At 39.1% G+C, this 26886-nt stretch overlaps 1 protein-coding gene across 2 annotated transcripts in view; it reads left to right on the plus strand.

The window, feature by feature from the left end:
• The window catches only part of braf (B-Raf proto-oncogene, serine/threonine kinase), a 50001-nt gene that overhangs the window by 5962 nt on the left and 17153 nt on the right, over positions 1-26886 (plus strand). For both annotated transcript variants that reach the window (XM_023349796.1, XM_023349795.1), the window contains exons 2-8: positions 9316-9417; positions 9608-9895; positions 14235-14338; positions 19310-19412; positions 22778-22926; positions 25124-25243; positions 25619-25778. In XM_023349796.1, coding sequence (XP_023205564.1) covers positions 9316-9417; positions 9608-9895; positions 14235-14338; positions 19310-19412; positions 22778-22926; positions 25124-25243; positions 25619-25778 — 1026 coding nt within the window. The remainder of the gene's footprint in view (positions 1-9315; positions 9418-9607; positions 9896-14234; positions 14339-19309; positions 19413-22777; positions 22927-25123; positions 25244-25618; positions 25779-26886) is intronic.

Genomic DNA, 26886 nt, shown 5'->3' on the forward strand with positions numbered 1-26886 from the left:
ATTAGAAAATATATGTCTAAATGAAATAACTAACTTAAACGTATAAACTGTAATATAATATAAAGAAAAAATACTAACACGATGTGGTGGTGGGCGGATCATCCACCACACAAGTGTTGTGTGCATTAATAACATTTAGGGTTATTTGTGATTTAGAAGCACAATTAAAGAAAAATAGGCTTGAGTTGCTTTAACAGAAACAAAAAAAAAATCATTTTTTGCACCATTAAGTATAAAAATAATTATTAATAAAATAAATAATTCGAAGGAGAGAAGGTGGGGTGTCAGACTGGAGAGGCTAGGAGGGTCAAGCGTATCGCTGGAAGGGGGCAAAAAGGAGTCCATACATATTTCCCAGTCCATACATTCAACATTCAATGTGTATTTACAAGAAATAAAAATGAAAAATCTGGGTGAGGCAACATTTTTCAATTTCTTTTGTGTTACAAACGTAATAGCTACAAACTATTTATAGTTAAAGTATTTTTGACTGCAAAAATAGAACATTTTGCTTGTCATCTTCATAAAGAGGCCAAGCTTTTGCATGTACTCCAAATTGTTCAAGAATAGCAGCTGATTTAATTTGGGTATACCTTTTCAGGCGTTTTTGGTGATTTAGGGATGCGAGGGTTAAGGGGTTAAATAAAAATAACAATAGCTGTTGACCTTGTAAGCAGAGCATCATTCATTTCCAAACAAAGTCACAAAAAACAAAGAACAGTTCTGACTAACTGGAGCAATTCCTACCGCTAACCATTCAAAGCAATCCAATCCCTAGTGAACGACACATCAACACTCTCAGCAGCTATGATTTAGCATCCTCTGATCATATAAGTAGTCCTGGAGTTGTTTTCTTTCCTATGGTATCTGCAGCTTTTCTTTTGAGTAATCTGGATTTAAGCCAGTTTTCCATCATTATTTTTAACACAATCCTTTGGTAAGCTTGCTGTAGCGTTGCACTTTGAGCTCACATCACGGCAAATAAACGGTCGTTTATATGCAGTACCTTGCGGATCAATAGGGGGCGTCTGTGGACCACCAGTGGTCCGGGAACCACAGTTTGAGATTTAGAGGAAATTCAACATGCTTTTTTAAAGTTTTATGAAGACCCATATTGGAATCAGAATTCCTTTTAATGTCATTGTGCATGAATAAAGCACAATGAAATTAGTAGATTAAAGATTAAAAACAGTAGAAACGGTTTGTCCTTGACTTTATTGCCCTGAAACACCTCCCTGAGGGCAGGAGTTTGTAGAGGTGGTGGCTAGGGTGTGAGGGGTCATTGATGATGCTGCGGGCTCTCTGGAGGCAGCAGGTCCTGTGCATCTCCTCCAGAGATGAAAGAGGGCAGCCAATCAGTCTCTGGGCAGTGTGTATGACCCTCTGGAGCTGTTGGAAAACCAAAGTGAGATACCATGACTCAACACAAAGTCCACAGAGCAGGGATAGAAGGACACCAAGAGCTCAGTTCTCCGAGAATCCTCAGGAAGTACGGTCTTCTTCAGGACTGACGTGGAGTTAGCTTTTCAGGTCAGGTCTTCACTGATCTAGGTGCCAAGGAACCTGAATTTTGGCACCATCTCCACCCTCTCCCTATTTATAATGATCTGCTGAATGTCTGGTTTACACATCCTATGGTCGACAATTGTTCCATCTCCATTCTGTATGCGATCTCATCTCCTCCAGAGATGTGCCCTACCACCATGGTATCATCAGCAAACTTTATGATGGTATTATTTATGTGCTACAGTCATGGGTGTAGAGAGTGTAGAGTTGGGGGCTTAGCGTACAGCCTTGTGGGGCTTACCACACACTCAGTGCTGAGGACAGGTGGGATCCTACCCTCACCCTCTGTCAGGAAGTCCATGATCCAGCAGCAGATGTTGTGGGAGAGACCCAGGTCCCCCAGTTTCCTCACCAGTCTCCTCAGAACAATGGTGTTAAAAGCCGAGCTGAAGTCCAGGAAGAGCAGCCACATGCTCCTGTTCCACAAAGGAGCATGTGGAACAGCTCCTTTGCTGTTCCACATGTCTCAATGTGGTGTGCTGCGCTGTAGGATGGTATCCTCTGTAGACCGGTTGGTTCTGTATGCAAACTGGTGGGGGTCAAGTTTGGCTGACAGATGAGAAGTGATGTGACTACGAAAAAGTTTCTCAAAGCGCTTCCAGTGAAGCATCGCCAGAGATTTTGGTGGTGTTGCTGGATCTGAAGTTGATGATGTGCTGGACCCCTTGCAACATCTGCCGGCTGTTGTTGCTGCTGAATTCCTCCTCAATCCTCTGCTTGTATTTCACCTTGGCCTTTCTGATGCCTCTTTTCTGAGAGGCTTGGGTTCAGCTCTCCAGGTCCCTGTATCCAGGTCTGAAAGCGCTATTTCTCTCTCTTAGCAGTTCCTTGGCCTCCTTGTTCATCCAGGGCTTCTGGTTGGGAAACATCCGGATATGCCTGTCCACTGTGACGGTGTTAACACAGTGATGGATGTAGCCAAGTACTACTGAGATGAATACCTCTAGGTTCTGATGCCAGTAAAAGTCCCAGTCTGTGGTTGCTAGACAGTCCTTGCAGTTGCTGAGAGGTACTGTCAAGCCAAGATTTCACAGTTCTTATTTTAGCAAATGCTCTCTTTTTCACTGGTTGGTATGCTGGAATAAGAAGCAGTGATATGTGATAAATGGGGGAGTTGAGTGGTCCTGTATACATTCTTGATGTTGGAGTAGACTTTGTCCTGCTGGAGTAGGCTTTGTTCAGCGTCTTAACTCCCTAACTGGCACATTTAATATGCCACACATACAGTATAGTGTCAATTTACCAAATGTGAGTGACAATCAAACTTGAGCCTGTCAACTGAAATATCTGAATTTGCAATTTAAATAGCTATTTCTAATTCATAACCGAATAAGACACCTGGCCAAACAAATTCCCCTCAGAATGGCATGGACCCCTTGCAGTGTGATGCCCCATTTCCCTGCTGGAGGGCAAAAAGCTGTTGGCTGACGATAACTACTATTGGTTTTAGCTGTCAAGTTATCAATATAATGCGCAAAGTCCTAAATGTAAGCCTGATTTTATATTAAAGAAAAATGAATGCGGTGCTTTGCTACCAATTGTCAACACTATAATTAGATAATAAGCTCAGGAAAAAGTTTTGATTCAGAAAAAAATAGGGAGGGAGGGAAGTAGTTCAGTTATTAATGTTTGACTTTGACAACCATAACAAGTAGATGTCATGTTTCATTTGTGATTTGGTTCAATTAAAAATACATTAAAGTAGGTGGTTAAATTAGCTAATCAACCACCACAGTGTTAGATTAGATAATAGCAGTGGCAGCAAAATAAACATTAAGCCTAAAAACAAAAAAACTGCAATGGACTGAATGTTCTGTTCTTAGTTGAGTGTTTTTTGATGTTGAATCCTGAAAGACATAGTGACTTCGTTGTCAGTTGCTATAGCAATGAGTCTGTGTGTGGCATGGCTGACAGAGCGTGAGAAAAAGGTGGCTGTGAGTTGTTCTTCAATGGTTTTTATGCATTGTTTTCCCCTTTGCTGTGGGGCATAGCACTAAATTAATATCTACATCTCTAGGTTTCATTTAGTTAGTGGAATTTTAAAGTCTGGTATAATTCTCCCATCATATGGCATGAGCCCTCTATTTTCCTAATGGCCAAAGAGAGAAAGGATAGGTTCGATTGTGGGAACTCTCGTCCTATCAGTGTCCTCAACCAAAATTAGAAAACATTTACACACATCCTTTTCAAAAGAATTTAAAATATTCTCACAGATATAATTGATTTAGATCAGACTAGATTCATCAAACAGAGACAAACGCAAGATAACATTTGTAGAACTTTACATAAAAGATCATATAAATAAAAGTAAAATTTAGATCGTGCTTATGAATCTTGATGCCGGAACTACTTTCGACCGCGTTAACTGGGAATTTTTAGATAAAGTTCTGGGTCAATTTGGGTTTCATCAATCATTTATCACAGTCATTCAAGAATTCTTTAAAAGCCCAAGAGCGATAATCAAATTTAATGGAGCCCTTTCTACATCTTTTGACCTAAGGAAAGGAGCATGTTGGGGATGTCAAATGAGCCTGCATTTTTGAAATATTTTAACTCAGTCAACATTGCTTAAAGATACTAATTCATCAAAGCTATAATGAGTATCACATTGCTAAATATTGTTGTTAAAGTATACCAATCAGATTCGGGATTTGCAAACATCTCAAGATTGCATAAGGGTATCCAAGCGGTTAAAAGTCTAAACACAACTTATATTAAACAAAATTGGGGAGAGAAGTAAATCTTGTAACCACTAATGGTATATAGCAGGGGTGTCAAACTCCAGTCCTCAAGGGCCGCTGTGCTGCAGTTTTTAGATGCGCCACAGTTACAAAACACTGGAATGAAATGGCTTAATTACCTCCTTCTTGTGCAGATAAGTTCTCCAGAGCCTTGCTAATTATTATTATTATTCTATTCAGGTGTGGTGCAGCAGAGGCACATCTAAAAGTTGCAGGGCAGGGGTCCTCCAGGACTGGAGTTTGACACCTGTGGTATATAGTTTCAGCAATGTGCAAACCAGTGGAAAATCAGTTGTTCAAATACATGGAGACTTTTTGACTGGAAAACCTTTAATTTATAATTTATAACTATTGCTCAAACTTAACATTATTCAGGCTAGTCCTGTTGTTGGAGGAACTGTAGAGTCTAGGGAGTAAAGCAGTTTCATTTCTTTTGGTCATTGATTGATTCAACATTTTTGGACAAACATTCACATAGAGATGGAAGCAATGTTAGGCATGCAAATTTATTTTAAGTGGAATGAGTTTTTGCTGGGATTTTTGCATTCAGTGGACTTGGACTCGTGGTCTCAATGCTTGTGCTTATTTCATATATGAAGTTTAGCAGCCTGAAAAGCTATCACAAGTAAATGGTTAAGCACAAAAGTTCCATCCCTGGATCAGATTTCAAAATACTTCATAAATCTGGGTCGTCTACACAAGACAGAGTAATTATTCAAGGTATCAGTAATATCATTCTGACTTGTCAGAATGTTAAATCAAGATATGTGAAATAGAAAAGCCATCTAGTTTGAAAAAATGTTCAAGACATCTCTAATTCTTTTCTTAAAATATTTTTTTTTAACTTATCAAAGAACCAGTTATAGCTATCTCTAAGTTAGTTTTACTTAGACATTTCATTTTCTCTAGTTGAAGTGTGTATGTCTTATATCTAAAAGTACATTTAAGATATTTTTAATGTGGTGAAGCCGATTTTATGTGTATTTTATGCTATACAACCCGGGCGTGGTGTCAAGAAGGGAATTAGTACTTAGTAGAACAAGATGACGCAATTTTTGTGTTGCAACTATCCCACTGAGAGCCAATTTCACTTTGGATCAAGTATGGTAAAATGGGGCCTAAAATTGAACCTTGAGATACTCGCATTTTAAACAGTTGTACTCTTCATTGTGGTTTAATCCATCCATCTGTATTGGAAGGAAAACTGTTTACTGGGAACAATGGCTTGTGAAGGGAATACGCACTGTGGATGATTTGTATACAGACGGGGTTTTTATGTCTTTTTCAGATCTCATGCTGAAATATAACTTAAAAAAAAGAAAGTTTCTGGAGATATCTACAAATTAGAGACTGTATTATTAAAGACAATTTCACACATAAGGATAATCCAATACAGGAATTTATGGGCTCAAGTAAAATCAAATATAAGGCATCCACATTTTATAAATTATTTAACGGCATGCAAAAGGATATATGTAAAGGTCTGGGGATTATCTGGCAGAGGGACCTTGGCTGCATTTTTGGTGATGAAGAGTGGTTGAAAGTACTTTCAAATAATGGGAAATATATTCAAGAATCGAGAGGGAAATTTACGCACTATAAGATGGTACATAGATTTTATTTCACCCCATCCAGGCTCCATAGAATGAGCCTGCTCGCCAATAACCTATGCTGGAAATGCAAAACGGAACCAGGAACTTTTATACATGCGATGTGGGAGTGTAAATGCGTCTCCCCATTCTGGAAAGAAGTATTACAACACATTGGAAAGTGGATAGGTGTGGGGGTACCCATGTCACCAAGACTTTGCTTATTGGGAGATCAAATAGTGATGCCTAATATGTCAAAACACCAAAGCACCGTGGTGCAGGTGGGGACGGTCACGGCTGCCAGAACAATCCTCAGACTATGGAAATCTGCAACTGTTCCGAATATTAAAAACTGGTTGGAGTTGATGTTGGAACTAGTGTCATATGAACAAATGCTGGCTAAGCTAAATAATGACATAGAAAACTTCACGAAATCCTGGAACGGTTTTCTCTCCTGCAATATTGGGACGAGTAAATTCCTGTGATGAACTGCTGTTTTGGAAAGTACTGACAAGTGATTACTTCTGTTTATTGTGGTTGTTTCTGCTAACATCGAGGATATTTGTATATGCCAATTTTTTATTTTTTAGTGAAACTTTTATTGATTAGATATGCGCTGACCTGGTGGTTGTGTTTTGTTTTGTTCTATTTGTGTTTTTTATTTTTGGGGGCGGGGGGGGTTGGGGAGGGTTGGGAGAGGTTGTATACATGTGTGTTCTAAAATAATAAAAACTTTAATAACAAAAAAACCGCAAAGTCCCCTGAATCAACCGATGGGAGATCATTAAATACTCAAAGCAAGGCAGTTTTTATACTGTGTCCACATTTAAAACCGGATTGGAATTTCTCAGATATATCATGATCTGTTAGAAAAGACTGGAGTTGAGTAAAACTCTCTAAAACTTTTGATAAAAACGGTAGTTTAGAAATAGGTGTAAAATTAGCAAGAATACTGTGGTCTAAGTTCGGTTTTTTAATGAGTGGATGTTCCACAGCATGTTTAGAAGCAGTCAGGACACGTCCAGTCGAAAGAGAGATATTTATCAAGGTGAGGATATATGGCCCAATGACAGGAAAAATATCTTTAAATAAGCAAGCAGGGAGACAGTCCAATTTATTGGCCGCAGATGTTTAACTACAGTGGACAAATGGGACAAAGAAACTGGCTCAAACTGTTCAAAGCTAGCATCACCTAGAGGTGTTTCCTGGGGATTCAACACAGGCAGAATAGTAAAGCCCCTAAGCCATAGGTGTCGAACTCCAGACCTCAAGGGCCTGTGTCCTGCAACTTTTAGATGTGCCTCTGCTGCACCACACCTGAATAGAATAATTAGGTCATTAAGGCTCTGGAGAATTGATCTACACAAGGAGGAGGTAATTAAACCATTTCATTCCAGTGTTTTGTACCTGTGGCACATCTAAAAACTGCAGGACAGCGACTGGCTGAAATTTTGTCAGTGAAAAATGTTAAGAATTTATTACAAACATCAACAGAAGCTGTAAAAGCAGTTTCATTTTGAGGGTTAATAACTTTATCTAAGACTTTAAAAAGAACTTGAGGTCTATGTTTGTTTGAGGAAACCAGAACAACCAAGTATTTTGATTTTTCATATTTTACAGTATTCTTATAATTAAGTAAACAATTTTTCAGAATGTCAAAAGAAACCTGCAATGTATCCTTTTTCCACTACCTCTCAGCTCGCCTGCAGTCTCGCTTGAGAGCGCAGGTAGTTCAATTGAACCACAGCTCAGAAAATCTATTTTTCTTCATGGTTGTAAGAGGAGCTATAGAGTTCAAAGTGTTTGTGCACAAGTTATTAAATTGGGTAATGAGGTCATCGACATCAAAATTGCTGCTGATGTGTGACACAGGTGGTAACATATCACCAGTTCCTGCTGAGAGCTGAGAGGTGGTTGACGAGGTAATCCTACGAGAAGTAATAGATCTTGTACATTTTTTACCACAGTGGTTGAAATGGCGATAGAGAACAGAACAGGTAAATGATCTGAAATACAAGTTTGACAGATTTCATTGATATTTAAACAAAAGCCGTGAGATAACACATGGAATAGAGTTGGGCACTAGCCGCTTGTCCATCACAGGACAAACAGATGGAAGATAAAAAACATTCTCAGACATTAGAGCCTAAGTAACCATATATTTGGTTTGGAAGCAGGAGAAATCAAGCATGCATAGAAAATAAATGCTTAATGCACTCCCCTCCCACCCCCCTTCCAAAAAACATATAAAAATTTATTCTCTGTGACAAAACTTAGGTTTGGCCACAAACAGAACCATAACATTACATCGTGTAGCAGCTCCCCAGCAGTTGAATTAATCAGCCAGTCTCGACGGGTGAATTTGGCGTTTTTCTTTTTCTTTTACGGGTGATTCAGAATCACCACAGTCACCTCAATCACCACAGTCACCGTGAAAACTAAAACATATACAAATATTAGAATACAAACATAAACTTACAATACAAACAACAAAACAAAACGTACCTCGCTGCTTTCACTGGGGAACACTAAGTGTTGATTTCTTCATGTCAAACAGCTTGACAGTTAAAGTCATTGATTGACACAACGATTCTACCAGCCTTTATAGGGCCTGCCCTCATTAGTTACGGCAGCCCGTGAGGTACATACACAACCCCAAAACATTACAAAGTGTAAATACCATTAAACAAAACAAACTAAAAAAACAACAACAAAAATGCCAATCAAAACAGACAAACATCCATAGACAATCTGTGACATTCTTAATTAAAAAAATTCACTTTGAATAATTTACAATAAATAGTCTACAAATATAAATTATTTGGGCAATTTATTTTAAATAGTTCACTATCCATTACACATAGATCAACAGGTAATGTACTCCGTTAGAATACAGCATCCTTGTCTGAACTAATCCACAGATATTTTACAGCATTTGAAGGTCTTTCTAAATAGGATGCCTTTCTGCATTTTCAAAACTGTGGTTGAAACATCAACATTTGCCAGAAAATAAAAGTCTGAGAACCCAGGTTTTAATGTAATAAGTTCCATAGAGTTTGTTTGTTGTGCTATTGTTTTTATTTTGTGCACCATAACTGTCTTCTCTATCTTCACCACCTAACCCTGATGCTCCCCTTAGAACTGGTTCACCTTCCAATATTCTGCCATAAAATGACGTAGGAAGATGAGAGTAGAGTGGTTGGACGGCTTTAGCACTTGCTAATCTTAGGCCTATATGGTTTACAGTGCTTGGTTGTGACCAGTGAACATCTGTGATGGCTGTGGATAAGTGAATAAGTTAGCATGATATGCATGATCCAAAAGCCAGTAACATTTGTTATTTAGAAATGTTTTTTTTATTATTATGTTGATAAAATTATTTTTCACTTAATTCTGCAGCTCTTGTATTTTCTCCTCAGATCTGGAACATCAAGCAGATGATAAAGCTGACACAGGAACACTTAGAGGCTCTGCTGGAGAAATTTGGAGGCGAACACAATCCTCCTTCCATATATTTGGAGGTAAGAATGCCGTGCTATGGAAGATGTCTGAGCCTTCTTACACATGTCTGGAGGCTCAGAAGTTGTTCAGTCAGTAGTTTGTGTGTATCATTTAATTTATTTGGTAGGGACAATGTACATTAATTGAAGTTTCTGTAAATGTGCCAGAATTAGCCACAAGGCTATTTTTTAATCTGTTGTCCCTGGACAGGCATATGAAGAGTACACCAGTAAACTGGACGCCCTGCAGCAGAGAGAGCAGCAGCTACTGGAAGCCATGGGGAATGCCACAGACCTCTCCTGCACCACTTCCCCTATGTCAAGTCTGTTGGAGGTCAACATGGGAGGTGATGCAGTTGGAGGTGGAGCTCAGGCTCTTCCCTCAGCCCCCAACTCATTAGCAGTCCTGCAGACCCCCACCGATACTGGACGGTCCAATCCACGCTCCCCCCAGAAGCCTATTGTCCGTGTGTTCTTGCCAAACAAACAGAGAACAGTGGTATGTCTGATGACCTGCTTGTGGAAGTTGAGATGGAGATGAAGAGTTTTAAGTGGATACATCATGCTTTTAAATCCTTCCTTTTTGCATGTAAATCATTTACTTATGGTCTATATAGGGTAGAACTGCAATACTTTGGTCTGAATTCCTTGTTACTGCAGCTCCACAGATGCCTCGTTCACCTCTGTTCTGAGGCACGTTTTAGAGCAACTCATTTTGCTGCAGACTTTTTAAATGTGAATGAGACATTTCATCCACCACCCTCTCCAGGGTGTAGAGCATTCCACTCCATCCCGTTCTGCTATTTTTGTAGTTTAATAGCAGCAATATAATTATCTACTGGCAGATACACTTTTATTCCAAAGTTGATTAAAGATGTGAACAACAGAAGACTTGTTCATCCAACCTTCCATGTTGGAGTCAGAGTATAATTCAGAGTAGGAGAATGAATATGGCCAACCTGCAGGACCATATATTCAAATGAATGTATCACAATGGAGTTATTACTGTATTTACACCCTCTCCATCCATACAAACTACCTAGTGTAGTTTAACTATAGTGTCCATGCATATCAGATGGCTATTAAAATATTAATTCTACCACAATATGAATGAAGTAAACAAGGCCTCAACATAATTAAGGAGTTAGATAATGTGAGCGTCAAGAACGTCACAGAATGCATTTGCATATGTTTCCCCAAGACAAAAATAGCAAACACAAAGCCAAATAGTTGTATCTAAAACATGCAGTACAGCTTTATCCTCAAGGAGGCAGCTAAAAACTACCACGCAGCACTAACAGAAGCAGAGAGCTATCAACTCTGATGCCAGGTGATGATTTAAGGAATTTTGTGTGTTAATACATGCTAGAACTGAATATTTTGACTTGCCTACATGCAACGAAACTTGCTTAGCAGTTCCACAGCAAATGTCATAAACAAGAAAAACGTTATAGCAAATGAACTGACTGGAAAATCTAACCCAGAAAGAACATAAAGATATCTACATAGCACTGGGACAAAATAAAGTTTTATTTTTTGTACTCCTACAAACTCAAAGTACACAAAAAATGGATTTAAGGGCTAAAAATAGGGATTTTGCATAATACATTGCCTTCACAAAGCTGAATTTACCAAGATTGTGAAATACCAAAAACTTTTTTTCACTTTTGCAACAAAACCAATACTTGATTGGAGGAATAAATTAGGATTGGAGGACTTTTAGTACCGTAGTTCCATTTTAGTTTCTTGAAGGCCAAGTATTGTAAAAGTAATTGTTAATCTGGTTGTTCTTGTCATTTTTCAGAATGATTATTTTATCAATAATAATACACAATTGCCACAAATACATTGGGTTTAGAGAAATGCTAATTTCTCTAAACCCAATTATTGCCACAAATATTATTATTTGTGGGAATAATAATACACAATTGCCACAAATACATTGGGTTTAGAGAAATGCTAATTTCCATTTGATTAATATTGAAATATTAGGACCAGCACTTTAACTTCTGTTAATTACGTAGATTTTAACGGTTTAAAATTTTTAACACTATTATTCGCTTATTTTTTTACATGCACCTTTGTATTGTGGTTCTCGTACACTGGTAAATCTGACACACAACAGTGAAGTTATGGATAAAATGATTCTTCGTTTTTCCTCTATTTCTTGTATCTGCTCATATGCACATTGCTGCATTTTTACATAGCCATATCACATAAGACTGACGAAAGTCACACATAAACAAATTGAAACTGATTAACACTACCTTTCAGGGAGGGTACAGAATGAGGAGAAGATAAAAGCAGAATCTTAGTTTCACCTGGTGTTATCCCTAAGGTGAGCTAAGTGGAGCCCAGCACTGGACGGTGAATGTCGGTGAATTATCTGTTTCATTTGTGTGACTTGCATGGCTTGTAACATTTGATCTTTTTCGGCATTAAAACCTGTTTTATACTTAACCAAATCATTATTTCTCAAGGTAATGATATTTGGGGGTTTTGGTCGGGTCCTGAAACTGGTAAATGGACCTAGGTGGCACACAGAAGGGAAAATGGGGAAAACTACAACAGTGATGCACGACAGTATTAAAAAAAATCTGTTATGTACTATTTTAACCTGTCAAATTATAATCATATTAGCATAGGCTATTCAGACACATTTTTTATGCGGTTTAGTTACTATTCATCTTGTTACACCGTTAATCCAGATCCAATCACACATAAAGCAGATGAAAAAATATAACCTTTTCTTCATAGTGACAAAAACCACTAACTGTGCCCCCAATAACTTATAATAAAGTAAATTAAACGACTCCACTTAAATTACAAGCACTTCACCTGCTGGGATCTGAAAGCACAGTGCCTCACAAATTCCTGCACCTGCAGAGGAATCTCAGCTAGTTCATCATGGGCTTATCTGATAAAAACCGATCAATTGAACTCTGCAGGCCTTCTACCCTGTTTGCGGTCCGGGAATGCGCTTTTACGAGGATATTTTTGTGTGGTTTCGCTTCTTCAAAACGGACAGATCTTGGATCTGCCACGCTCCTGAGCGCCGCTCTCCTTCTGGGCGCGGGAGGGTAATGTCTTCCAGCTCCATTTGTTAAAACTGCAGGGTGAGATAACTCTAATTCTTCGCAGCGGCAGAGCCACATCCGCATTAGTTGTGCAGCACAGTGTGCATGTTACAGTCTAAGTAACTTCTGCACCTTTATTTATTTCCTCAAGATAAACTGCTTGCTCCTCTGTTTAGACTGTAAATAGATTAGCAAAACACTTAATTCTCTTTAGTTTTCTCTGTTATGTATGTCCTGGAGACTGGAATTAAATATGCCATTTCAACCAAAGGTTTGGAATGCACTTCTGAACCAGATGCTCCAGAGCATCCTGTCCGTAACTCTTCAACATGCTGTCAGTTCCCAGTCAGCAAGACGCATCTATTTCAGAGTTCATGAGATGATATTCAGAAAGGATTTTTTTTATTAATTAATTTTAGTTATCTCTGCGATGTACTCTTAGCGTAAAGTCTATAATGTATGCCCTTGTGCACTAGTAATTAACCTGTCATTTGACAGGTTAATTATAACCGTCAAATGATGGATGGGCTTAAAAATTTTTTGTCATTAAAAACAAAAAAATACAAAAAACGGTCAAATACAGAAAATACTCCATTAACGCGACCCCTGAACGACATTGTTTTTCATTGCCCACAGGGTTCATTTTTGCTTCCAAAAACAATCTAACAAGTTGCTGGAAAGACTATTGTTGTGTTCGAGTTGTGCTAAAAGGAGTTGGCTTATTAACAAAGCTATTTAGTGCTAAAACGGTATCTCAATTCTAAACATGTTGCAGCAGCACAGGTGTCCCCAACGCTAATGTTAACGTCCACAGTCCACATTTCTAAAGAGGTTCCATCAATGATCAGGGGTTCCTGAAACACCGGAAAGCTGAATGGTTAGAATAGCACTTTTCTGATGGTTAAATAACTTAAGATTAAAAACGACAAATATTTTATTTTGTCGGAGTGTGTTTTTTGATTAAAATGCAATTAAATTAACTTCAGACCCTGCAATTATTGCAAATAAAGTCAAGTCCGATCAATAATTAAAGGTCCACTATTGTGCAACATTCATTTTTGCATGTTTCTGTACTTCCATATGAGTATTTACTGATTCTAGAAACAGTGCAAGAGCAAAAAAAAGCCAGCCATGTTTTTGGGAAATTTATTCAAATTAGTGTCAGATCTGAAGTGTTTAATCCTTGAGTGGTTGTGGCTGATGGTTGTTCAGTAGACTCTGAACAACTGCTAGGTCTTCTTCAGGGACAAAGAAGACCAGTGGTACTGCAGTTGTACCACTGTGCATCTGGTTGTAGCCATTTTCACATATCTGAGGAGCCAATGTAAACACTGAGTTTTGGGGGTGTGACCAGCAGCAGCTTATTTGCATAATCGTGAAGTAGCACTTAAACAGCACATACCTAAATGAACTCAAAACAGGCAGAACTGATCGCGTGATACCTAAATATCTGAGAATAATTTTGTGTATTAAATGTAATGAACATGTTTTGTTGAACTCAGACATTTCCTAGCTTATTCAAGTAATAGTACTAGTGGACCTTTAATACATGTGCAAATAACAGCTCTGTATTATATTTCGTATTGACCAAATGTGCAGTGCATTTTCCTGAGATGAGTCAAAGTTTTAGACATGAAAGCAGCTGATAAAGTCAAACCTGAAAATGTCAACAATAAATTATTTCTAATTTGTTTAGCTCATCTCTCATGATGATTACCGTACCTAGAGACAGTTCAGTGAGTGCTGCTGTTTTGTGTTCAGGTCCCAGCCCGCTGTGGGATGACTGTGAGGGACTCACTGAAGAAAGCTCTGATGATGCGGGGACTCATCCCAGAGTGCTGTGCAGTCTATAGAATACAGGATGGGTAAGTTTTCTTTTAAAATGCTTACCCTCTTGTGGAGGATATCTATCCTCCACAAGAGGATAGATATCCTCTTGTGGAGGATATCTCCACAAGAGATATCTTGTGGAGGATATCTATCCTCCACAAGAGGGCGACTCAGCCTTTTTCACCAAATACACAGGCAAGCGTGAACGGAGTTCAAACTCAGAGCAAAGCCCAAGAACACCTGCAGGGACTATTCCACTCGACAAATACGGGAGAACAATGAAATGTGCAATATGCCAGAGCTGAGCAAAAGACTGCCCCAATAAAAGAGAATATGTGAAGCTATCAAATGTTAAAGGCTCAAAAGAGGATGTTGAATATTATAATAATATATATAATAATATATGTAATTGAAAATAAATAATATTATATTATATTATTATAATATAATGTAATGTAATATTACTCTGTTTTCAAACGAATCCCCATCTGACACGCAGATCTTCATGGTGGAAGCTTTGGGATCTGTTGTGATTGACACTGCTTGTACTGTACAAGATTAAAAAACCTGTGGTAAAAAATGGCTTGCAGATTATGTAAGTGGGCTGCCTCAAAGAGAATTAATAAAGAATAAAGATGAAAAGAGTGCAAGACCTTTCCAGTTTGGGGATGGAAAACTTATGCAATCCACAAGAAAGGTGACTATTCCTGCAACAATAGGAAAAACTAGATGCAAAATTGAGACAGAAGTAGTTCCAGCAGATATACCGATGCTTTGAGCAAAACATCACTGAAGAGAGCTGTTTTGGACATTGCTCAAGACAAAGCAATAATGTTTGACCAACTTATAAAACTGGAACTGACATCTTCTGGACATTATTGTGTAAACTTAAGAAAGGAAAGGATCAATATTGAAAGCCAGTTTGAAAAAAGTGAGACACCAAATGATGAAGATGAAATTCTCATTGTGACAGAAAACATGACAGCAAAAGAAAAAGAACTGTACTGCTAAAGCTGCATAAACAATTTGGGCATGACTCTGTTAGACAGACTACAAAATATCTTGTCTTGCTCAGGCAACACTGATGATGAAAGCATTACAATCCTGAAGAAAATTGTAAAAAACTGAAATATGCATCCCGTACAGTAGAGCGAAACCTAAATCTGCAGTGGGTTTACCCATGGCTTCAACGTATAATGAGATTGTAGCTGTGGACCTACATGAGCTTGAGCCAGGTCTGTGGTGTCTACATGCTATCGACCATTTTACAAGATTCAGTGGAGAGAGCATTATCACCACAAAAACACCCAAAGAGATAGTGAAGCATTTTATTTGCTGCTGGATAAGCGTTCATGGCCCACCTCACAGATTATTCACTGACAATGGAGGTGAATTTAACAATGAGGAAATGAGACATGGCTGAATATTTTAACATTGAGGTTAAAACCACTGCTGGATACAGTCCATGGAGCAACGGCCTGCTGGAAAGACACAATCAAATTCTTACTGAAATGCTTCTCAAGGTAAAGAGAGACAACAAATGTGACTGGAAAATGGCCCTGGACTGGGCTTTAATGGCAAAAAACAACAACATGCACATGGCTACAGTGCCTATCAACTTGTTTTTGGTCAAAACCCAAACCTGCCTTTAGTTCTGATTGATAGACCTCCAGCATTGGAAACTGATGTCAATATATGGATGGGTCATCACACTGCAACACTGCATGACATGAGAAAAGCCTTTGCTGAGGCTGAATGTTCAAAGAGGATCCAAAGAGCCCTCTGAAAACAGCTGCGACCCACATATGACAAATATGAAACAGGAGACAAAGTCTATTATAAATGTACAGACTGTCAGGAGTAGAAAGGGCCAGCTGTGGTTATTGGCCAAAATGGTGTAGTAATATTCATCAGGCATGGTGGAACGTATGTCAGAGTACATCACAGGAGGATTCGCTGTTTTCAAGTTGTTGGCAGAAAACAGCGAATCTTCCTGTGATCCGGTACAACCTGAAGAGGATGGTCTCCTACTGGCACACACAACAACTGTAAGTGAAGGAATAAAACTGGAAGCTGGAAAAGGAGTTAAATACACAGACAAAGAAACAGATCAAAAATATGCTGGACAAATAACAAGCCGTGCAGGGAAAGCCAGTGGGAAACACAAAAACTGGTACAACTTAGAATACACTGAGAGAGAGGAAATTGCTGGATCCACAGAGTCAGTTGATGTGGGACAAGTAAGCAACCTTGAAGTGGTTGAAAATGTCAAGACCAATACTGACAACAGAGATGAAATATTAGTGGTGAACGAGGACATTTTCTCACACGCTAAACAAACTGAACTTGAAAACTGGAAAAGTAACAATGTATTTGTGGAGGAAAAAGATGAAGGTCAGAAATGCATATCAATGAGGTGGGTGTGCACACTCAAGAAAACACAAGCAGGCATGGTACCCAAAGCTAGACTGGTTGCAAGAGGCTTTGAAGAAATTAACATTCAAGAACTTCCTAAGGATTCACCCACTTGTTCCTCTGAATCTCTAAAGATGGTCATAGCCGTTATATGTCAAAATAAATGGAAGCTGAACTCTATGGACATCAAAGCAGCTTTTTTGCAAGGTAAAGATTTAACACGGGATGTGTATCCGTCCACCTCAAGAGGCAGAGAGCGAAGGAATTGTATGGAAGTTAAATAAATGTGTTTATGGCTTGGCAGATGCTTCCTTGTTCTGGTACAACACGGTGAAAGAAACCATGCAGACGCTGGGAGGAACTGTGTCAAAAGTTGATCCAGCTGTCTTCCACTGACAAGATTATTTTTGTAAGGTGACAGGAGTTCTTGCATGCCATGTAGATGACTTTGTATGGGGTGGCTCAGACATGTTTTCTTCAGCTATTATCCCCAAACTGAAAGCTGCTTTTCAAGTTGGACGAGAAGAACATCACACCTTCAACTACATTGGAATGGAGGTTCATTCTGTGCAGAATGAAATCAGAGTACAACAGCGTGCATACATTAAAAACCTACAGTCCATTCCTGTGGATCCCATCAGAGCACCACAGCGAGAATCTCTATCAACAGACAGAAATGGACATGTTAAAATCCAAGATTGGACAGATTCTGTGGGTAGCAAGATGGAGCAGACCAAATCATGTGTGACATATCTATTTTGGCGTCAAACACAAAACATGCTACAATTCAAACATTACACTGTGCAAACAAACTGATCAGAAAACTTAAATCTATACCATCAGGTTCCAATGCTTAGGAACCAATGCCAAATACCACAAGCTAGTGGTGTTCAGTGATTCTTCAATAGGAAACCTCTCAGATGGAGGGACACAAGGAGGACATTTTGTCATGCTGATGGGAGAAGATGGAAAATTTTCACCCATATGCTGGCAATCAAGATGGATTAGGAGAGTGGTACGAAGCACATTAGCCTGAGAGACTTTAGCACTAGCAGATGGGATTGATAGTGCTGTCTTTCTTACTACACTCTATTCAGAGCTCATAGTTGGTGATGGCCACCGCAACATCCTACCCATTACCTGTGTAACAGACAACCATTCCCTCCTTGATGCTGTCAAATCTACAAAATGTGTAACTGAAAAGAGACTTCGGCTTGATATCATCAGCATCAAAAAACTTATGGGTTCTGGGACAATTCAGGAAATCATATGGACATCTAAAAAAGACCAACTTGCTAACTGCTTAACAAAAGTGGGGGCATCTGCCCTGGGACTGCTGAGAGCCCTAAGTGAAGAGAAATGGCAATTTAATGATTAAAATAACAATTAAAAACACTACTGTTCCTTACATAAGTTAAGTTCAAATAAATGGAGCTAAAATAAATAGTTAAAATGCTACTACTGAATGTTGTTTTAACCCGTTATGTGTTCTTTAAATAAAGAGGGGAGATTGTTATGTTGTAAGTAGCTTACTGCGCATGTGTTGGATGTGAGGTAATGGGAGGCGGGGCTAGAACTGTAGTTTTTCATTCTGTTGTGAGAGGAGCGCATGTTGTTAACTGTGTTAATGGCAACCATTAAAGTGTGGATGCTAACATCAGTAGTGTGATTATTGAGTCAAAAAGTACAAAATTATAGCATGATCTCATTCACTGTAGTTTTTAAGAGGCATTTTTCAAACAGATTATCCTTGAAAATGTTCAATTTTAGATAAAAAATGTAAAAGAAAACCAGACAGCCATGAGGCCCGGAACTGTTTTCAGGGTTTCTCCAAGAAAACTAGCTAAGCCACCAGCTGCCCTCAACTCACCATAATTAACTGGTGAGTTTCTATTTAATTTTTTTCCACATTTTCTATTCAATAGGAAGACATTATTTACAGTATTTAAGCACCAACTATAGTCTCACAATTAAAATAAACACTTTTTTTCACACTTAAGTAGAGATCTAATGACTCAGCCAGTGGATCTTGAATGAATATACTTTATCAGTTGAGGGGGGACTTTCACACATTTGTTTCTGCTCTTTATTAGAAGTAAACCTGTGCAGTCGAAAAAGAATGTTACAGTATTAAACATGATCTCAAGTATAATTTCTTCCAATCTTTGGTGATGAGTTTAAAATTTTAGCATTGTAACAACCACACTGCAGAGGGTCTAAAGCCAGTGTGAAGTGAACTCTGATCTCAACTGTAGCGAAGCTATGCCTTTCTGAAGACCTGAAGGCAGAAGGTTGCAGTTGTCAGTTCTGTGGGTGTTGCATACGGGCATTCTAATGGAAAATGTGTACATTTGAAATCAGATACAGATTTGTGTATGGAGCTAGTGTTACAGGTTAGAGTAAATCACAACTCTAACCTGATTCCACTAATGCAAGCAACATTTGGTTTGCTTGCATCAGTTGTGTTTTACAGTACATGATTGCTTGAGGTGAAAGTAACCAGTAATACTGAAGCAGTGGGATACTTAGTTTCTTCCTGTTAATCTGTCATTGTTTTTCAGCAGCTGTTGTACTCTCAACTTCTGTTTTAGAGAAAAGAAGCCTATTGGCTGGGACACAGACATCTCCTGGCTGACTGGAGAGGAGCTCCACGTGGAAGTGTTGGAGAATGTGCCACTTACCACACATAACTTTGTAAGTCTCCAATTATGCATGTATTATAATGTAAATGCTAAACATTAGGGGTGTCATGGTACAAGTATTCCTGTCTAAATAATACTAAATACAGCCTTGTTCTATATCTGAAGACATCAGAATCTTTATGTCAAGAACTAACTGCACAATACAATGTTTTGTTGTGCAGCTTTAAAAACAGAGAGAACTCTCATCTATTACTAAACTCTGCTACTTGGGAACATTAAGGTTTCTCATTCAGCGATAGTGGAGAAAGAATGGTGGACCAAACTAGAACTTTGTGTTTCTCGACAGCCGGCAATGCGGCTGATGGATACAAGCAGAATGCGGCTCGGGTGGCTTCGAGACAATTCTGGTCCACCATTATAGGGGAATTTTTCTGCCATAATTCGAGAGCACTCATTTTCAGTCTAAAAGCAGGATTACATGACTTTTGTTCTCAAAACTTTTGCTTACATTTTCATTTTGAAAGCAGGACTTAATGTCTTTCTTCTCAAAACTTGTAAGGTTTGTACTCAAACCTTTTTTCTCACGCTCTTGCAAAACTCTGCTCACTTATGAAACATTTTCTACTTGCTTTAGGATCAAAAATGCACCATTGCCTGGCAACCTCTCAGCCAATAGAATGAAAGTGTTGTACTGGGTACGTTTTTTTTTCCTTCTAGCAAATTATGGCAGAAAAATTCCCCCATACACCATCCAGCATCTCAAGAAGGGGAAGCAGGCTGTGAATCACTGTCAGAATCACTGTGAATCGCGGCCACTTCAAACCAGGCTGTTTTAAGTGGCCGCGGTGGTCAAAAAGCTCCTCAGTGGAAAGGCTCCGGGGGTGGATGAGATTTCCCGGAGTGCCTCTGGATGTTGTAAGGTTGTGTTGGTTGATGCGACTCTGCAATATTGCGTGGACAACGGGGGCAGTTCCCCTGGATTGGCAGTCCGGAGTGGTGGTCCCCATATTCAAAAAGGGGAGACTATAGAGTGTTCTCCAACTACAGAGGGGTAACACTGTTAAGCCTTCCTGGCAGGTTTTATTCAGGGGTCCTGGAGAGAAGGGTCTGTCGAATAGTCGAACCTCTGTTTCAAGAAGAGCAGTGTGGTTTTCATCTTGGTCGTGGAACACTGGACCAGCTCTACACCCTCAGCAGGGTCCTGGAGGTCCATGGGAGTTCGCCCAACCAGTCTACATGTCCTTTGTGGACTTGGAGAAGGAGTTTGACCATGTCCCTCAGGGAGCTCCTTGAGGGATACTCCAGGAGTATGGTGTACTGGGACCTGTGATATTTGTGTTAGGTGTTAGGTACCTGTATGACCGGTGTCAGACTGTCATACAGGGACTCTCATACTGTCATTGCTGGCAGTAAGTTGGGCTTGTTTCTGGTAAGAGTTAGATCCTGCCGAGGCTGCCGTTGGTCACCAATTCTGATCATTACTTTTATGGACAGAAGCTAGGCGCAGCCAAGGTGTTGAGGTGGCCGTTTTGGTGGCCTTAGAATCGCAACTCTGCTTTTTGCGGATGATAAGGTTTTACTGGCTTCATCAGGTCATGATCTACAGCTTTCACTGAGTGGTTCACAGCTGAGTTTGAAGTGGCCGCGATGAGGATCAGCGCGTCCAAATCCACTGCCATGGTCATGAACAGAAAAAGGGTTGCGTTCCTTTTCCGGGTTCGGGGAAGATGTCCTGCCCCAAGTGGAAGAGTTTAAGTATCTCGGGATCTTGTTCATGAATGAGGGAAAAATGGAATGGGAGATCTACAGACAGTTTGGCGCAGCATCTGCAGTGAAGGGGAGCTGTACCGGTGAAGAGAGAGGTGAGTCAAAAAGCAAAGCTCTCAATTTATTGGTCGTTCTACGTTCCTACCCTCATTTATTATGGTCATGAGTTTTGGGTCATGACCGAAAGAACAAGGTCACGGATACAAGCAGCTGAAATTAGCTTTCTACGTAGGGTGTCCGAGCTGATCCTTAAAGAGCTCAGTTATCCTGGAGGGTCTTAGAGTAGAGCTGCTGCTCCTTCACGTCAAGAGGAGTCAGTTGAGATGGCTCAGGCATCTAGTTAGGATTCCTCCCTGGTGAAGTATTCTGGACATGTCCCTCCAGGCCGAGAGCCAGGGGAAGACCAAGGACATACTGAAGGGACTGTGTTTCTCAGCTGGCCCAAGTAGCTGAAGAGAGAGAAGTCTGGGCCTCCCTACTTAGGCTGCTGCCCCCTTGACACGACCACAGATAAGCAGCAGAAGAAGATGGAAGGAACATTATTGACCCTTTATAAGTAGTTTTATCGTCCATATGTACCAAACTGTGACTTTAAGGGAAGTGTGTACTGAACTCTGAATTTTGTGTTACATTAAAACTTGACTATTAAAGCCATTAAACATAGAATAACAAATGTTAAACAAGTTTCAGTTTACTACAACTAGCGATTATTTTAGTAATCGATTATTGGATTGATTACTCTGATGATTGATCAGATAAAAAACATTGTACTTTCTGCATATGTTTTCATTTAACCTCTTATGCCTATATATACAATGTTAGAAATACATTAATAGAAGCAAATAAACAATTTCTTTTTTGAATTAGACAATGGACATTGTATTGCCTAAAATGCATTAACAGCATTCCTTTCGTGAATTCTTAATCATTTGCAGCAAAGGATGCATCTGCAGGTAAAACATTCTTTATATGAATATGTGAAAAGCTCAATTCTTTCTGGTAGGCTTAACATCAATGCAGTGTACTAATCGGATAGCAAAAAGATGCTTAATAGAAGGATTTGAAGCAGGTGAAGCTAAAACTGCAACGAGAAGAGTTGTAGGTAAAAGAAATTAACAAACAAAGGTGTGTTTTTTATCTTGAATGCCAAATGTATATATTTTTAAACAGTTTGGGATAATTACTGTTCTGATTGCTGTGTTATTTCAGCACATAACATGTTTGAGTCTGTATACTCCAGTTAACGATTAAATAATTACTGAATTTGTTGATTATTTAAATAAACGAGTAATCACATTTATCCAAGTTATTGTTTCAGCCCTATTTTCACAGGTACACTTTCTTTTTTTGTTTTTTTGCTATTTTTTAAATTTGTTTGCACACTCACACACACGTTGAAGCTGGTTAAGCTTTTAACTGATCCAACAAAAGTTGTAATGACTAACCCTCAGAGATGGGGTCATAACCAGTCCATCAAGTGTCCCTAACGGAGTCTGTGTACTGCTATTTGAAAACTGGTACTGTCGCTGCTGAGCTGCAACCTGGTTGAAAAGACACACTGCAGTGCTAGCCCCTGTGGAGACAAGAACCTATCTTCTTTGTTGCTCAGGCCCACATGCTCCTGATTGTGTATTTATGTGTGTTTGGCAGGTGAGGAAGACCTTCTTCACATTGGCCTTCTGTGATTTCTGTAGAAAACTGCTGTTCCAGGGTTTTCGCTGTCAGACCTGTGGCTACAAGTTCCATCAGCGCTGCAGCACAGAGGTTCCTCTCATGTGTGTCAACTATGACCAGCTAGAGTAAGTTCTGGACATGAGGGCTTCATCCAGCTGTCCAGCTTGGAACTTTTTCTCTCTACTTAATCAGATCATGACACTTGTGTTTTAATCATTCCCGACACACTTCACACTAGGAATGTGTAATATATACACTATATGGTACAAATGATAGAAATTTGGCCTATGAAAGAGATCTGCACTCTACCGGCTAACCACGGTAATGCTCGTTGATGACATAATCGACTGGCATCAAAACTGGGCAAACGGGAAGCAGTGTGGCAGAGAGCACGAGGGAAGAGCTTGTTAAAAAGGCTGGTGCCAAAACGCCAGTAGTCTTTCTTAGCGCAACGCTCAAGAAGAGCACGGCAGATGTCATGGTTAGACAGTGGGGAAAGGAGAGGTTAAAGGGCATGTGGGGTCAGTATGACCCCCGCTGGAACTCACAGCGGGGGTAAAGCTCGCAGAGTCCAATGGACTAATTGTCTTAACCCTCCCGTGGTCTTGGCACGATGCTCAGGAGGAGCATGGCAAACGCCACGCTCAGAAAGTGGGGAGTATCGGTCTGACTTTCCGAAACCACAGCTCCTGCAAAAGGAGGAAATACAAGCAATTTGTTTTACCACCTAAAACGAAGCATGTACTTGAATTCAATTGACTAGAAGTTCCAGTCACAACATTCGGAAGAAAAAGTAGGATTCGACACAGACATCCAATACATTAAAGTTAGTGATTCTATATAGATATATTTTTCATTCATGAATGAAAAATGTTCATGTTAAGTCTCCCTTAACATTAGATTTTTTAAGGAAGACCTGGCAATGACAGGCAACACCATAAAAACAATAAAACTATTACAAACATTAAATGCAAATAACATCCATGAAAACTAGCACTGACACATTCATATACACATTTCACTCAATTAGTATGTGATTTTTTTTTTATTTCTACTGTTAAGTTTTATACTAGAAACATATAATATATATTGTTACCGCCACCCATCAAAATAGATATCATGATATAAATTTCATGCCTTTTCGCACATTCCTACTTCTCACTAATAATAGTTGGCTCTGGTAGACTTATTGTTCTCGCTCAGTGCAAAAACATTTTCTAACCAATAGAGGAACGCCACGTTGCATCAGCAGCCACTGTAATGCGCATGTTGATTTCAGAACACAGGCAAGAATATATTATTCTAACTATTTAAACTATTTATAATTAGGCTAATATAATAATTTACAACTCGCAGACAGCACAGATCACCTCTTTTTGCCCGGTGCAACTCCCACACAAAGATTTGCAGCGTCTACAGTTGTCAGAGGTTTTATTTTTAGCACAGCATCTCTGTATCTCACACTGCCTCCTGTTCCACCCGCAGTTTTAATTTTTGAAGGTTTAGTTTATCACCTGCCTTGATAAATGCAGCTACATCTCCATTTTTCTCTTTAATTGTGATCAAAGTAGGAAGAAATTATTTTATTTGTTCTTCACATGAATTTTTTTTTTTTCAATAAAAGCTTGCGTTTTAGGAAAACCCTATTCCGCTGCCTTTATTCCATCCGTCTCGACATATCTCATGAAGAGCTGATGATGATCTTACCGTAAATAAATTACTTTAATATTGCTAGTGTCCGGTGTCTGGGTTTTTAATCGTTTTTTTTCCAAAACGTTCATTTAAAACTGCAATATGTGTTTATTTGTGTTGTCTGACTAATATGTGAATTAGTTTGATGTTCTGAAACACTGAAGTGTGATAAATATGTAGAAGTTTAGGAAATCAGAAAGGGGCAAAACCTTTTTCATGCCACTGTACATGTAATTTTAGAGCATGGTAAAAACCGTATTAATTTTATGTCTTAATGCACAAAACCTAAAGAAAGTGTACTTTCTTTTTACAATGTCTGTAAATGGATTTAATAATAAATATATTTTTCTCATGGTTATCTTTTTACACATAAACATCTGTGTTTCATGACACAATATTAACCCCAGTGTTTGAATTAATATTGTAAAACTTCCATCATGTTGACCACATTGTGGTGCTGTGGTCTTATCTTTATAAACCGCATGATGCTCCCCGTTTCCTGCTAGTTCTCCTAAGTAAATGGTAAATGTCAATCTGAACGACATTATGGCTCCGCTTTTGAGCTCACTAACCTTGAGATCTTCTAAATAAACTTTAGAAATGATTTTGTCTCTTTTTTGTGTTGTGCAGCTTGCTGCTTGTATCAAAGTTCTTCGAGCATCATCCGTTCAGCCAGGAAGAGGTCTCCTCAGAGGGAACCACACCTGTGTCTGAGCTCTGTCCATCTCTCCCCCCATCGGACTCTACCGGGTATGCACTTCTTCAGCTCACACTGCTATTTAGAAGTGCTCCCAAAATCAATCCAATCATAACTGAGACACTGAATGTTTGTTCCAGCCAGCTGCCTGTAGATCCCATACAGTCCATAACTTACAGTGTAAATATGGGAATTTTACAGTTTCATGATATTCTATTGCAATCTGCTAAATATAATTGTGAAATTTCCTCCAAACAGCTTTGTTGGGTATAGGAAGGCAGCAACGACCTGTATTTAATCCACATGTGCTGTTTCAATGATCATATCCTGCCTGATGAGATCACCCTCTACTTTTGAGCAATGTCAGAATTTCAGATGTAGTCCTAATGTCAGTCTGCTGACCTTTTACTTCATCATCATTTCTTCAGCTCTATATACCACACTACAGTGTCCCCATCCAAGTCCATTCCCATTCCAAATAGTTTTCGGACCAGTGAGGAAGACCACCGCAACCAGTTTGGCCAGCGAGATCGTTCGTCCTCCGCCCCCAATGTCCATATTAACACCATTGAGCCTGTCAACATTGATGTGAGTCTGCTGGACAAGCTGAATATGATAAACTATGTTCAATTTTCACAAGGTAATGAGTACTGTTTAGCAGGCACGTGCAGGGGACAGGGGAGCAGAGGAAGCTTGAGCCTCTGCCCCTATTATCCTTGATGTCCCAAGTGCCCTTTTTTGAGTTGTTTTTCATTTTTAAATTATTTATTTGTTATTGTATGTATTTATCTGGAGGCGCACAAACAGGCCTCAACAATAGTATTTAGTTAACAAAAGCAATTTAGTAATAATAAATTAGCCTGGCTGCCCTTGGTCTAATAATGACTGAACAGATTCTCAGTGCCTCTGCCGCCATGTTGTTAAGACACCAAGTCCAGGAAGGCTTCATTAATAAAATCTCCCTGTTGGTCTCGCACCCAGCAGAGACGTGCACTCTGGCTGTTCATGCAGGGCCGGTCCAAGGCAATATGTGACCTTATTTAGAATCTGATTTAGCCACCCCTTCTCACGAAAAACATCAGTACAACTAGCAGTGTGCTGCTAGTTGTGCTGATGTTTCACTTAATATAGATTAAGTGGAGCCTGTGAGATGGGGCCCAGATCAATTGACCAAGTTTAAAATCCATCTCTGATTATCGGCTATTACTTACTGTGATGTATTTGTGAACAAACCTAGCTCAAACACAAAAGATGACTTCATCAGATTGTAGCCATGCTAATGCAACAATCAAACTATCAAGATAATTTTTTGCACTTTTACAAAGTAAACTTCCAAATTAAATCCTAAATGTACAATTTAATCTCTTAATTTATCTTTGCTGAAACCATTAAATGAAATTTTATAGCATTGCCATTCTCACTAAACAAATGGTAAAGATTTACATCTATTATATGTGTTACAATTCAAGCATATTTAGAGCCCTAGACTTTCAGTAGACCTCTGCCAGAATTTCTTTATGGAGATGCGATATATACAGTAATTGACTAAACTTATATGCATGGATGTTTCTCAAGATCCTGTTGAATATCAAAATCTACTGACGAATAATTTATTTCTCAACCTTACAAATCTAGATCTTTCTGAAGTGATAACATAAAAAAAATTAAGCTTACAGGGGTTAACTGAACCTTTTTC

The sequence above is a fragment of the Xiphophorus maculatus genome, chromosome 17, assembly GCF_002775205.1.
Source record: "Xiphophorus maculatus strain JP 163 A chromosome 17, X_maculatus-5.0-male, whole genome shotgun sequence".
In the NCBI taxonomy this organism is placed as follows: Eukaryota; Metazoa; Chordata; class Actinopteri; order Cyprinodontiformes; family Poeciliidae; genus Xiphophorus; species Xiphophorus maculatus.